The following is a 13,626-nucleotide window of genomic DNA, read 5'->3' as shown; positions in this document are numbered from 1 at the left end:
CTTGATTATTTTACAGTTTTTATTTGTGTGCACTGTGTTAGCCAATTCAGATATTGGTTTTGCATTTAGTTCCAAAGTTGGCTACTTCTACAGTAGTAGTCAGGGAGTGTTTGCAGTGATTCACTTTCTAGATTCCTTGCTTTCTTTTCTATAACTAATTTTTGGAGTTTGGCAGGATCCAAGAGTTTCCTAGGGCAGATCATTATGGTGAATTCTTCTTGCCTATGAGGAGAGTTTTTATTTCCACTTGGAGGAGGAAGTTATCTGAACAGGATTGAGCAGGAGCATTTCTTGCAGTTTATGTCTACATCTAGTCCAGGATATGGCTGGCTGTTGGACGTGGGTGCAGAGATTAACTGTGAGAATGCTAAAGTGGAGAGTTTGGTTTGTGGTATAGTATCAAAAGTTTTGTCTGTGTTGATGTTGAAGTCTCCTCAGATGATAAATCTTTTAAACTTTATCACCATGTCAGGCAATGTCTCTTTCAGCTCCTTTGGAAAGCTTTTAGTGTTTGACAGATGAGTAGGATGTTGAAGTTAGTTGCATCTCTGGATTCACAGATTAAATGGGCATACACCAAGGATTTTGTTTCAAATGATGATGTCCCTGTATTTAAGGTCAAAAGGAATAGAATGACCAATTTGCCTCCAAGTTTGTCTTTCTTGGGTATGGGTATAGAGAATGAGGTAAACTCATGTTGAGTCTGCAGTGTCAGTCATCCACACAGACTTGGTCGGGGGACTTGTTGATGACAAGATGGTAGTCAGTGAAGACCTATTGACCACAGAGATTGCACTGATCAGCCTGAGCACTGGGTCCTGGCATTTGCAGAAACAGTGGTGGCAATAAAAATACCTGTATCTGCCCATTGGTAAGTAAGGCTACTAAGTTCTGATGTACCCATAACAATGCCAAAACATCTTGCTTCAGCTCTAAATGAAATTGATTGTTGTCTGTGCCAGGTCAAAATCTGGAAGCCAATTGCCAGTCTGAGTAGGTAGGCCAGCCATTGCATGGTGGCTCTGGGGGGAAGGAATCCTTTCTTTCAAGCAGCAGAGAAACTACAGAGCCATTTTGCATAGTTTATCCCAACTCAATGACTGGAATACCCTCCACAGATACTTATGTAGCCTTTTTTACACAAGTGTGGGAAGCTTGGCCGGATCTACATAGCTCAGTGCCACACTGGGGAGAGAGGTTTCACAGTCCCACTCCATGGAACTTCATCCATGCCCTTGTGGAATGTCAGCTATTCAAGCCCTCATAAGAGAATGCAACCAAACCACAGAGCAGTCTTGTCTTGACTGATTTCCAACTCATGCAGTTATATCCTTCCTACTTAAATTCCCCCTGTAGTGATAATTGGATAGTTATTCTTCACTTCCTGTCCTAACCAGTTGCCTAGTGATGTTTTGTTGTGTTAAACAGTTACTGAATTCCAATCCAAATTGGCTGCTTTGGAAAGAATGGTGTTATATAAATGACGATTATAAAGAGCTCACATTAGCAACTTTGTTTTGCACATGGATGGAAAGCAGACTATAGCTCAGAGGTCTAGAAAGTTTTAAAACTAAATGACTTGGTTTTCAGCTCTTAAAAGTTTGTACTTGCTAATCACATTTTTGTGGGCTGTCTGTCTATAGCAGTGGTTTTCAAACTTTGGGTTGTGACCCAGTACTGCCTTGCTCAGCACTCAGGGACCCTGGCAGCTGGCCAGTAAAAACTAGTAGTCCCTACCTGTTCTGACACCATGCTGCATCCTGGAAGTGGCCGGCAGCAGGTCCAGCCCCTAGGCAGGGGGGCCATGGGGCTCCACGTGCTGCCCCCGCCCTGAGCACTGGCTCTGCACTCCCATTGGCCAGGAACTGGCCAGTGGGAGCTGGGGGAGGGGGCAGTGCCTGCAGGTGAGAGCCGCGTGGAGCCACTTGTGCACCCCTGCCTAGGAGATGGACCTGCTGCTGGCCGCTTCTAGGGCACAGCATGGTCCATGGTTCCAGGACAGGTGGGAAGCCTGCCTCTGCACCCCGGCTGCGTCACTGACTGGGAGCCGCCAGAGGTAAGCCCGTACCCCAACCCCGTGCTCCAATCCCCTGCCCCAGCCCTGATCCCCCCAACCTGGAGCCCCTTCCTGCACCCTAAACCCTTCATCCCTGGCCCCACCACAGAGCCTGCACCCCCTACCCCAGACCAGAGCCCTCCTCCACACCCTGAACCCCTCATTCCCGGCCCCACCCCGCAGCCCTAACCCCTATATCCCAACAGTCTGCTCCAGCCCTGAGCCCCCTCCCACACCGCAGACTCCTCATCCTCAGCTCCATTGGGTCTTGGGCATCAACAATTTCCTTCAACTGGGTCACCAGAAAAAAAGTTTGAAAACAACTGGTCTATAGCATGTGCATCTAGGAGGCTTCATATGCAGTTTCACTTGTTAACTAGTCAAAATCATATAAAACACAAAGATTTTCATATTACAGACTAAAGAGTGTCATTCTCTAAGGAGGGAACATGACCTATTAGGCAGAGAATATGTGGGGTGTGATCTTCCTAAGCTAGTCATCATTTATATTTAAGATTAATGACCCCTAAGGCCCTTTTCAAGTGTTAGACATCTCTATATTAAATATACTTTTATTACTGTTCAAAATAAAGCAAGCTGGAGCTGCTCAGAAATGCTAAGGTTACTACTAGAGGAGACTATATACAACTAATATTCATAAGCAATCAAAACATTTTAAACAGTAGTGGGGAAAATAGTTAAATTTACGCTAGTTTTTCATCTTCGATCCGGTTGATCTTTCCTCCAGTGAAGATCCTTAATTTACAATCCTTCCACTTTTTCCTCATAGTCAGAATATAGGGAATTAGGAGTGTTAAACCTGGATAAAGATATAAACCACAGGGAGATCAAATGAGTATCTTGTGTGGTAAAAATCATAGGCGCCAACTCCGTGTGTGCTCAGGCGCTGGAGTACCCATGGGGAAAAAATAGCTGTTCGGTGTGGGCAGGAGGCAGTGGGTTGAGGGGGTGGAGCGGGGGCAGGAAGAGGCAGAGCAAGGGTGGGGCCTTCGGGGAAGGGGCAAAATGGGGGCGGGGCCTCAGGGGAGAGCGGGGTTGGAGCACCCACCCAGAAAAATGAAAGTCTTTGCTTGTGATAAAAATAAAGCCTTCTCCTTTACTTCGTAGTGACATACACAAATTTATCGTAAAATATTTAAGCCATGTAAAAAATAACCTACATAATGTAAGTGTTATCACTTTATATAAATCCCCAAGTATGCATTCATATTTGGCAACATAAAAATCTTTCTCCCTATGGTGTCCTTTTGAATCTCTTACCTCCATCATCAAACAGCCACCAAACATCAATTGTTCCTTTCCCTTGTTTCTTTTTAAACTGATTGCTGGCTTCTAGCAGCCTCTGATTGAATTCACCCACATGCATAGACTGGATTGTGTTAATGCTGCTGTCTGAAATGAGAAAGAAAACTGTGTATCTTCTTTTCTTTTGAGAACTGAAACAAAGCAACTTTCTGATAAATCTGCTTTCAGGAAACAAGGAGGAAAAAACCCCCATCATCTGGGTGAAATTTTTCTTCTTCCTGTTTCTTTTTGGGAATTGGAACCCTTTGGACAAAATAATGCAATGTCTCGTAGGGAATCAAAAATGAGTAGTGAAATTTTGTCTAATCTCAAAATAGTTTATATTATCTTTTACATTAAACAAAGAATATATGCTTGTTTTTAAATGTGGGATTATAAAGCAATGAATTGATTTCAGATCACGGCATAAGGTGGTATTTTATTCACCATTAATTATTATGTAGATAATGTATTGAAATGATTCAGGCCCCAAACCTACAAACATTTATGCATGTGCTTAAATGTATTCACATAAGTAAAACCAAAAAAACTCACAAAACATTAGGAGACATCTTCATTGACATAGTGAAAGCGTTCAGTTCGGTATCTCACAAAGGCATGGTATGGTGCTTTCTGTCAGTGAGGGGTATCACATGTGATATGACTTCTGTTTGATTGTCACCACATGAGCTTGGTTTGACTTGCATACTTAAAGTCAGCATGTGCGTAAATGCTTACAGGATGTGTGTTTTAGTGTCCTTTTGGGGCATGCTTTCAGTTATATCTGTTGGAGGTACATGGACTATCTTGGTAACATGATTCTTAGGCCTCAATCCTGAAAACCCTTACTGCACAAATAGATCATCTTCTGAACCTTAATGTGTCAGCACACACAACTTCCATAGGTACCAATTGGAACTGCAGTGCATAGCAAATTTGCTCTTGTGTTAGTTTTTATGATATCGGGACCTTACTGCATCAAATTATAAGAGCTGTAAAAGGGAGCAGGTTTCTGTGGATGAGATAACCTATTCTAAAATGGGTATCATTGAAACATATAGGAAGATAGGAACTGTTTCGAAAAATGTAGGGAATAACTTTTTTTTTTTTTACCTTTTATATTACAGACATATTAATGTTTTGCAAAATATTGAATCTTCCATAAAATATATTATAGGGCTTGCTAAAGGGAGATGTGAACAACTAAGTAGATACAGAGAAGGTTGAGGTGGGGCAAAGACCTAAAGACCTTCTGGGCAATTTCTCCATGTATACAAGCTCTAAGGGTGGGAGGAAAATTTAAGCATGGGACATATATAACGCCCTACAAGATCTTTGTGTTAATTTAAAAATAGGATTTGCTTCTTATTGCAATGCTGGTTCTGTCTAAAAATGTCTATATACTAACAATATTTTTCCCATTCCATTATTCTTTGAAGCCAGTGACTTTATTACAGTTACCTTCCAGTGATTTCAAAGAGACAGTGTCAGAGCAATATTTAAAGTGGAGCAGACAGGCTTCTTTATAGGTTTTGCGCTGATGTATTAGGTTCAGAAGATGCTTTGTGCAGTCTTCGAGTGTTCCCAGAGTTTTGACAAGATAATTCTAAAACAATTATCAGCTTTCCTGTGTGGTATGGCATCTAGCATAGCTGGCATTCCCTTCTAAGTGGAAAGTGTTATAAAATGTCCTTTTATGTCATTTACAAGCTTACCTTTTTTGGTTACACGCTTGGTAATATTGAGCTTTCTGGCTTTGCCAAACAATCCACAGATACCACGACTTTCTTCTTCAAATTCATTGTCTTTAATGGTAGCTTCTAGTGCCAGCCTCTCCTGCTCTAACTTCTCTAATTCCTCTGTTAATTGAAAGCAACACTGGAAACTAGTAACACAATAATTTACAGTTTAAATTAAACTGTTGATGGTAATAACATTGAGAGTTATAATTATCTGTTATGATTCTTAGTATACACTGTAAAAATATTGGGATATGGACAATTTTTGTGAAATGATTTTCCTAGTAGGTGTCAGGAAACTCAATATGTGAAAGCTCTAGTTCAGGGTGGACCATACTCATCCATAGAGATTGCATTGTTATCAAGTGTTACTCTGTTGCTCTCTATCTTTAGTTTGCTAGTCCACCAGATCAGAAATAGCAGTATCACTGTACTTTATAGTAAGATAATACTTTGGTTTGTTTTTTCTTTCAAGGATATCAAAGCATTTTATAAAAGCTGATTTTGTCCAAACTGGGAAACCAAGGCACAGAAGTAATAAGTGATTTGCCCCATGTGTCACACTGAGTTATAGAGTTTAAGGCCAGAAGGGACGACCAAATCATCTAGTCTTACCTCCTGTATATCACACACCACCACCCAGCACCTGCACACTAAACCCAACAACCGAAATTAGACCAAAGTATTACAGCCCACAGGAAACTAGACTTTTACGTGCCAGAGGCAGAGAATACGAGGGGCTGAGTGAGGTCACTAACTAAGGTCCCAGTGCACAGTCCTCTGAAGTGAATGGAGTCTTCTCATTCACTTCAGTAGGCTGTGGATCAGACTCTAAATTGTGAACATGATCCAGTTGCCTAATTCTCAGTCCCCTTCAGTAATCACAAGAGCAGACTGCCTCCTATTTTGAGATGCTCATAAATATTTGAGTACTTACACTGAATATGTGACCACCGTATATATTGAAAATATTACAGTACTTCATCTTGTGTTGATGCATTTTGAAATGCTTGCTGCAGAGACAGAAGAGTCCGCTAAACTATTCTGTATATGTAATATAAAAAATCCCTTCTGTCTTGGAGAAAATGAGCTTTTCTCCAAGGAAAAGTGGCATCCACTGCTATTGAATTTATTATGGTGAGGTAGTAGTTAATATGATGTAAGCACTAGTTCGTAGTAAGCTTTTTTAATAAGGAATGTTGTTTTCTTTGGAGTGAGATATGGTACAAAAGTATTCTTCCCTGGCTGATAAATTACCTGTATATATATATAAAATCATCTGCGGCCATTAGAGTTTATTAGCTCTGTTGGTGCTCTGAATTGCTAAAAAAAATTTTAAATTAGACTCCAGTATAATAGCATAGTGCCTGTGTTTATTAGGACATGATGATAACCACTGACATACACTTACTCAAAACTAAAGATTCAGTTATTCTTTTAAACATAATGATGTAGTGAATCTAATAGAACACAGTGTTTCTTTTCCCACTTCCTAGCCTAATGTGTTTGTATGTTAAGTATCATCCGCTTCAAAAGAGTTCTCATTGTTGACTTTTTTAGGGTCAATTGTAATTTCTAGTTGTATTTCTATTTCTTTGACAATTTGCACCTTGATAAACTAAAGTAAATGTTCAGAATTGATATTTATCACTGTTACATTGGAGTCTTATAGAATGTGTTTTCCCAGAGAGGTTTAAAATAGGAGTCAGTGCTTGACTGTTTCCCAGTCAAATAATCAAAGTGTTAGGGATATCAACAGGGAAGTCCGCAGAGGCTGATTTGGAATTTAACAGTGTGTTTGAAAGTGGAGTGCTCATCTGCTCTAGTTTTTTAAAAGGAAGTTCTGGAACTTTTTATGCTTAAAAATCTTAAAGGTGACTTGCTGTCGGGTTTAACAAAATTAGCTTGCCCACTAAGGAATGGGCTTTAGTTTTGTGATTACTTGCATAGAAGATTCTGCTATTCCATGTCTCCTTTGGGTATAAATGACTGCATTTTGGTATGTGTACCAACAGGATACTGCAAGGAGAAATGAGAAAGGCAAAATTCCAGCAGGTGGCAGCAAAGAGTCATCATTCTGTTTTATGATTAACTCGTATACCTATTTTTGTATTAGATTTAGTCCACTTCATGTACAGTAGAAAAAGAAAAATACTTCATTTTGTGTACAGTGGCTTAATTGCCATAGCTCAGTTGCATGTTTCTCCTGCAGTGGACTAACTCTCAGTGGGACAGTAATTCTATTGCAATCCTGAGGGTTCTTCTGGTGGGGTTTCATTTGGTATTCTCCTTTCTAAGTGTCCTTGGGAGGCAGTGAGATGCCTACAAACCCTACACATCCCAAGGATGAAAAGAGAAAGTGATGGCAACTGTGTGGATCCAGGAAACCCCCATACTAGAAGAACCCCGCCACTCCATGTCCACTAGAACTATGCACTGTCCCCTTTGGAAAGGGGAATTGCAGCTGCAATGGGGACTTGGTGCTCCATATAGATGCACTAACTTTGTGTGGATTTTGCAGGTGAAATCTACTGTGACACAGAGTAGCACAGACAGGGTTTAGAGAGTGGTAGCTCCCACAAGTCCCAGCAATGTCAGTCTTGGAGAGCTGCCCTATAGAGTCTCCAAGAGCAGGGAGGGAACATACATTGGAGCCACCCGTCACCCTAGTTGTGCCTGATTTTACTACTTCAATCCATGCCAAGGAGGGGGTGTCTTGGGACCCCAGTTCTGTGAAGCAGTGTGCAGGACCTCTGATCAGTTCTAAGGCCCACCCTTGAAGGCCTTTCTCAGGGCAATACGTGCATTTACTTCTGTGGGAGCTCTGCCACAGTACGGATATTGGCCAGGACTACATGCTTACAAGTAAGAGGCAGTAGGTAGCTGTGTTGCCCCAGGAGAAGGACAGGAACCAGACTGTGATTCTGAGAGTGACAGCCTCATCCCTTGGACCAGGAGGATTCGACAAGTAATCTGTGCCAGAGTTTTGCTGACACAACCTCCTTCTCCCTTTGGGCAGGTGTCTGAAACTGTTTTTAGCTCTTTATTTTGGAATGACTAGATTTCAAGCTGACAGTGGACCTTTAATTTTTTTTCACTAACATGGAGAAAATGGTGTGATGCTCCAGCATTTACACATATTTTATTGGTTCTCAGCTTCTGGATATCTTACATTATTAAGCTGTAGGTTAACAAGTCATTGAGCAGGACTACAGTGGATTGATATGTTTGGAAACCAATAGGAAAATGATAGTTTAAAAAACAAACATACCTTAATAATAGAAGTTAAGTGCAATTCCATTATTCCATCACTACATACCTTGAACCTGGAGGACTTGAGATATATCAAATCCTTGGCTAATTCTGACAATAACCACGCCAAGCTCAAAATCAAATGCATCACTGAAAACAAAAATAAAATGATTATGGGCACTTTCTCACCAGTGGTATTGTAGTTAAAAAAAAAAAAGTGGATAAGCTAACCCAAACTAAACTCCATATTCCTCAAATGACAAGTGGGTAAACTCCATTTACCCTTATCTACACTACTGCCTTACCCTGTACGTGTCACTGCCTAACTTAATGACATTCAGAGAAATGTTAATGCTTGGTATGAAGCATCGTGGGCCACACACTGCCCTGCAATGGCTAAGTCCACCAGAGGTGAAATGTGGCCAAAACTAAGCAAATGTGAATTTGCAGGGTTCCAGTGACTCTTCCTCTCAAGACAAAGGAGTTGGTGCTTGTGAGAAACGGAGAGGTTGTCCCCGAGGTGGACCTTCCTCTCACAATTGCCTCTAAGCTCCCCCTTGTCAGCTTCTTTAGTTGTTGTGCCACCCTTGAGTGGCTCCTCCATGATAGTGCCCCATTCCATCCCTTCTGAGCATCAGGAAACATGGAGTGGGTTTTACTGCTGGCTGAGGTTTTACTGTTTGGCAGTGTGCTGGGAGGGAGGGGGAGGAGGTGGGGAAGAGGCAGGTCCGGGATTTGGGGGAGAGGGCGGAGTTGGGGCAGGGACTTTGGGGAAGGGGTGGGAAGAGGTGGGGCGGGCCCACATGGAACTGGTAGAGTGGGGGTGGGGCCTGGGGCCAGAGGTAGGGTCGAGCACCCAGGGGGAAGTGGGGAAGTTGGTGCCTATGTTCCATAGTGCTTTGGGCCTACAGGGAGAATGCCAGTGTTCTCTCCTATCCACCAAGCATTTATTTGGAGTTAATTTTTCCCCATCTCAGTCCACAGAAAAGAAGAAAATGTAGTCCTACAAAACTGAGAACTGTGCAGCTTTCTTATGCAGCTTTGTCAAAGCACCTCTACTGTGTCAGTGATGGGCCAGGTGTTGCCTGATGTGCCACAGTGGGGATGATTTTGTCTTCTGAACATACATCCTTTAGGAACTAGGTTGAGCATATTTTCATTCATGAGCCTAGAGGGAGATGGAACTCAGATCTCCAGAGGTGAAAGGCTAGAGCACCAGCTGAGCTAGCTTTTTATACTTTCAGTTTTACTTACTAGAAATATTTTACATTATTTTTTCTTTTTAGAAATGCAAAATACTTTGAGTCCACAGAAAATATGACTGAACCATAACTTACTGTATAACACCCATGTAGTTTTCAATTTGCACAGCAGATGCATCCCGCCAGTCTGTTTTAAATCCCAGCACCAAGGTATTTGGTCTCATCCTACCCAAACCTGAAGCCTAGTGATATTAAAATACTGCATGAAAAGGTGCAAACACACCAGCTGTTGCTGTAAATGAAAAGTAATGGCAAAAGATAACTGAAGTAATGTTCTGGAGATTCTTAAGATTTGATTGCATTTTGTGAATGTCCTTCATGCCTGTACCCAAGCAGAAAGTAGAAAGATTAGGTCTACATTATTCCGGTCATACATGGTTTTTAGATGAAAGAAATGTAGTTTTGCTAATTTAACATTCATTTGCATTTCTTCTGACATGCTCTCATGAAAATGGTTCAGTAACTTAAAACCAAGAGCCAGTTCATGCTGCTGTTTGTGTGCTCATTCTACCTAACAGCATTAAGCTTCTGTCTGGCTTGTAACATAAAGTAAATAAACTAGGTCTTGAAGTCCCTTTAAGGATTTGAAGCACTCAGAGGGAGGAGTAGTGGCAGTCCTTTGTTAAAAACAAATTCTTTACTTTAGTTTAGGAGTTCTAGCCATCCCCCTGAGGAGATGATCCAAAAGTAGCTGAGTACACCATATATGTAAATAATAATTTGGAAATATGCAGGAAGAATAGGCAATTTGGCAAGATGTAACATCAGACCAGGCTTCTTCCAATGTTCAAAGCAGGTTTTAGGTAGAGATGGGTCTGAGTGCTAAAAGTTGGATCCAAATTTAAGAGGGGACCAGATCTAGATTCAAGCTTCCCCATGGTTCCAGTTAATCTAATTTGATTAAGTATGAGTGCAGACTAAAAAATGCAATATGTTAGGAACATTTTCTTAGAATACACAAATATATTAGCTTTTGAGGTATTGCATTTGCATATTTTTATTGCTAACAAAAGGGAAATGGATAGAGCTATGGGAAAATTGTTTTTGTGAGTTGTACTGACACATTCATATTGTACACATTTAAATGAATAGCTTGTCTGCAAAACAATTTCATACTGATTTCTCCAGGATACTCTATTGGTGGTATGGCCACCTTCCCAAACTGCTGAAAGGGAAGTGTTTATTTACACTCATGTACTTGATTTTGATCGGTTTCAGAGTAACAGCCGTGTTAGTCTGTATTCGCAAAAAGAAAAGGAGTACTTGTGGCACCTTAGAGACTAACCAATTTATTTGAGCATGAGCTTTCGTGAGCTACAGCTCACTTCATCGGATGCATACTGTGGAAACTGCAGAAGACATTATATACACAGAGACCATGATATAATGTCTTCTGCAGTTTCCACAATATGCATCCGATGAAGTGAGCTGTAGCTCACGAAAGCTCACGGTCAAATAATTTGGTTAGTCTCTAAGGTGCCACAAGTACTCCTTTTCTTTTTTGATTTTGATCATGGCATTTTAAAAGAGATGGAAGAAGAAAAGATCATCAGGAATAATGGTTCTTAGAAACAACAAAAAGAACTGCTGCTTGGCAAGCTGTTTTGTTTTAAATCCCAGCATTTAAAACTCAAGATACTCCTCATTGAGCTTTAATACAACAGAAAGATGTACTGTATTAACATATTGCTATATTAATACATCATCTCACTCACCTCTGCTGTCCATTCAGCAAACATGATAAAACCCATAATATGCTACCAGTGGGTAGCTGTTACCAGAGAACTGACAAAAAGTCTTTTGCATGTCCATGCTCTTGTGGTGAGGTTGACAGGATGTTTTGCACATGAGAATGGTGGGATTCTTTCCCTGTGCCTCGAGACATACATGTTTATACATGTGCATGTGAAAGAGAGGGAAATGGGGAATCTAAAAGTGGTACCAGTTTAGACTGACAATGCTATCTTCAGTGAAGTTAGGTTAATTTTAATGGTCTGTTTATAAGAAAGCTGGAATATGTTTGAAGTGATAGGAAAATGTTTCAGGCAGTGAGTTTTTATTATTTGAGATGGGCTTCACTGTGTTTGCAAAATTAATATATATAAAACGATAAATATTTCCTGTGATATGAAATACAAAAACATTCTCAAATGTCTACTATACTGCATACCAGCAACAAGAACTCATTTGCAGTGCACTAAGTGCAGGCACAGCCGTTTGTATGGTGCCCTAAAGGCACCTCTATTTTCATAATAGGGCCTCATGCATTTAGGATAGAATCAGCCAGCTTTGTTTCTCAGTTCCATAGCCTGGAACCAAATCTGTTCATGAAGTAGACTATACTACAAAGAGAGGTATCCTCAGGACACCCTCTACATTTTTAACATATTATCCCTTATATACAAGACCTTTTAACAAGTAAACAGTAATGCTTGACGTAATACTCTTGTACGCATTTTGTAAATAAAAAGCTTACTTGAAGGAGACTTTTGACTCCATCTCTAAAGCTGTCAGCTGCCACCGCAGCGTAAAATGCTTTTCTTTTGTTCTTTGTAAGCCAGGCCTGCTTTTTTGCCATGCCACTGTTCATCTCTTTAACACACAGCTTGCGCGGTCCCTGTAGGATACAATAAAATATTAGTAAGAAGACTTTGTTTTATACATCGCACTGTGATTTTGAAGGACTTACCTAGTCTGCTGTATGGGGGAATGGACGGAGTCAGAAAAATACATTTCCAAAAAGAGTCCATGGAGATTCAATGCTTGTAAAAGAACCGTGCTGGTAACATAATTCACATTCTGTTCAAGAGGACCGAGGCTGTTAATGCTACTTAAATATAGTGATTCTGACAGAAAGAAAGACTACTCTGAATTGTAACATCTTAGAACAATATTGTGATGAAGTATCTCTGAGCGAACAAACTCCCTACCTGACTTGACTGCATAAGCAACCCTACAGAAGGCTCAACAGATCTTAAGCAGTCATTAAATGCCTATCTTCTGACAGTAAGGGCAAACTAGACCTTAACAAACTGGACACACAAACTCCTTTGTTACTGTGTCTTTCCAGTGATCATCTGATAGCTTAATTGGGAAAAATCCAACAGTTACAATATTTGTAGGCATTATGGGATTCCCACTGACAGCACATAGCAGTTTTTATCACCAGGTTATTTCTGCAGTTATACAAATCACAGTGGTTCATTGTGTCACACTTTTATTACCCACTAAACTAAATTTAGCTGAAATTGTTAGAGAAGAAAAAACAACAAAAATGCTTGCGCTAGCACAACCAACTTGTGTTGTTTTATAGGCAGAAATGAAATCTCCTAACACTACATGAAAACCAGTAATAATTCAGGAAGATGCCTAATAAGAAAACTTGCTGAAGCCATGTTGAAGCGAAGTTGTCTAGTCTGTACACACGGACATTAATGGGAAGCTCCCATTAATTTCAGTGATGCAGTATCAGGGCCACATACTCATATAGGACTTCTCTACATAGTGTGCTAGTCCTCACTAGAGAGGTGTAAATTCTCATGCTCACTACATGTTGCATACTAACTGCCCCATGTGGCACCTGCTGCCGTGAACTATAAGTTCCCTGGTGTAATACTGCTTGAAATGGGATCACATTAACATGCACCAGGGAACTTTCGGGGTGCAGTGGCAGGGTCCACATGGGCCAATTGTTGCACAACACACTAGTGTGTACTAGAATTTACACCCCTCTAGTGCAGACTAAGGCACCATGCAGAGAAGCCCAAAGACTTGTTTGGGTTGGAAGGGAGCTTATCTAGGTCTTGTAGTCCACCTTTCTGCATTTTGGTAGCATTGATTTAATAATTACTTCAGTAACACGAGGAAAAGGATGCATTAACTGGACTTGACTAGCTCTAACAAGGGTAATTCCATAATCCCTTTTGTAGCTTGTTCCACGATTCAGTTTTTATTACAGTTAAAAAAGTTTGTCCTACATTTAAACTACACTTTTCACTGCTGCAATATAAGC

General features: G+C 40.7%; 1 protein-coding gene across 2 annotated transcripts in view; it reads right to left on the bottom strand.

Moving 5' to 3' along the window:
• SLC12A1 (solute carrier family 12 member 1) overlaps window positions 1-13,626 on the bottom strand; it is a 62,287-nt gene that overhangs the window by 9,941 nt on the left and 38,720 nt on the right. For both annotated transcript variants that reach the window (XM_077827960.1, XM_077827961.1), the window contains exons 17-22: window positions 12,091-12,231; window positions 9,690-9,796; window positions 8,420-8,502; window positions 5,077-5,220; window positions 3,338-3,469; window positions 2,765-2,876 (exon numbers count right to left, since the gene is read on the bottom strand). In XM_077827960.1, coding sequence (XP_077684086.1) covers window positions 2,765-2,876; window positions 3,338-3,469; window positions 5,077-5,220; window positions 8,420-8,502; window positions 9,690-9,796; window positions 12,091-12,231 — 719 coding nt within the window. The remainder of the gene's footprint in view (window positions 1-2,764; window positions 2,877-3,337; window positions 3,470-5,076; window positions 5,221-8,419; window positions 8,503-9,689; window positions 9,797-12,090; window positions 12,232-13,626) is intronic.

The sequence above is a fragment of the Eretmochelys imbricata genome, chromosome 10, assembly GCF_965152235.1.
Source record: "Eretmochelys imbricata isolate rEreImb1 chromosome 10, rEreImb1.hap1, whole genome shotgun sequence".
Taxonomy (NCBI): Eukaryota; Metazoa; Chordata; order Testudines; family Cheloniidae; genus Eretmochelys; species Eretmochelys imbricata.
This window is presented reverse-complemented; position numbering and strand designations above follow the sequence as displayed.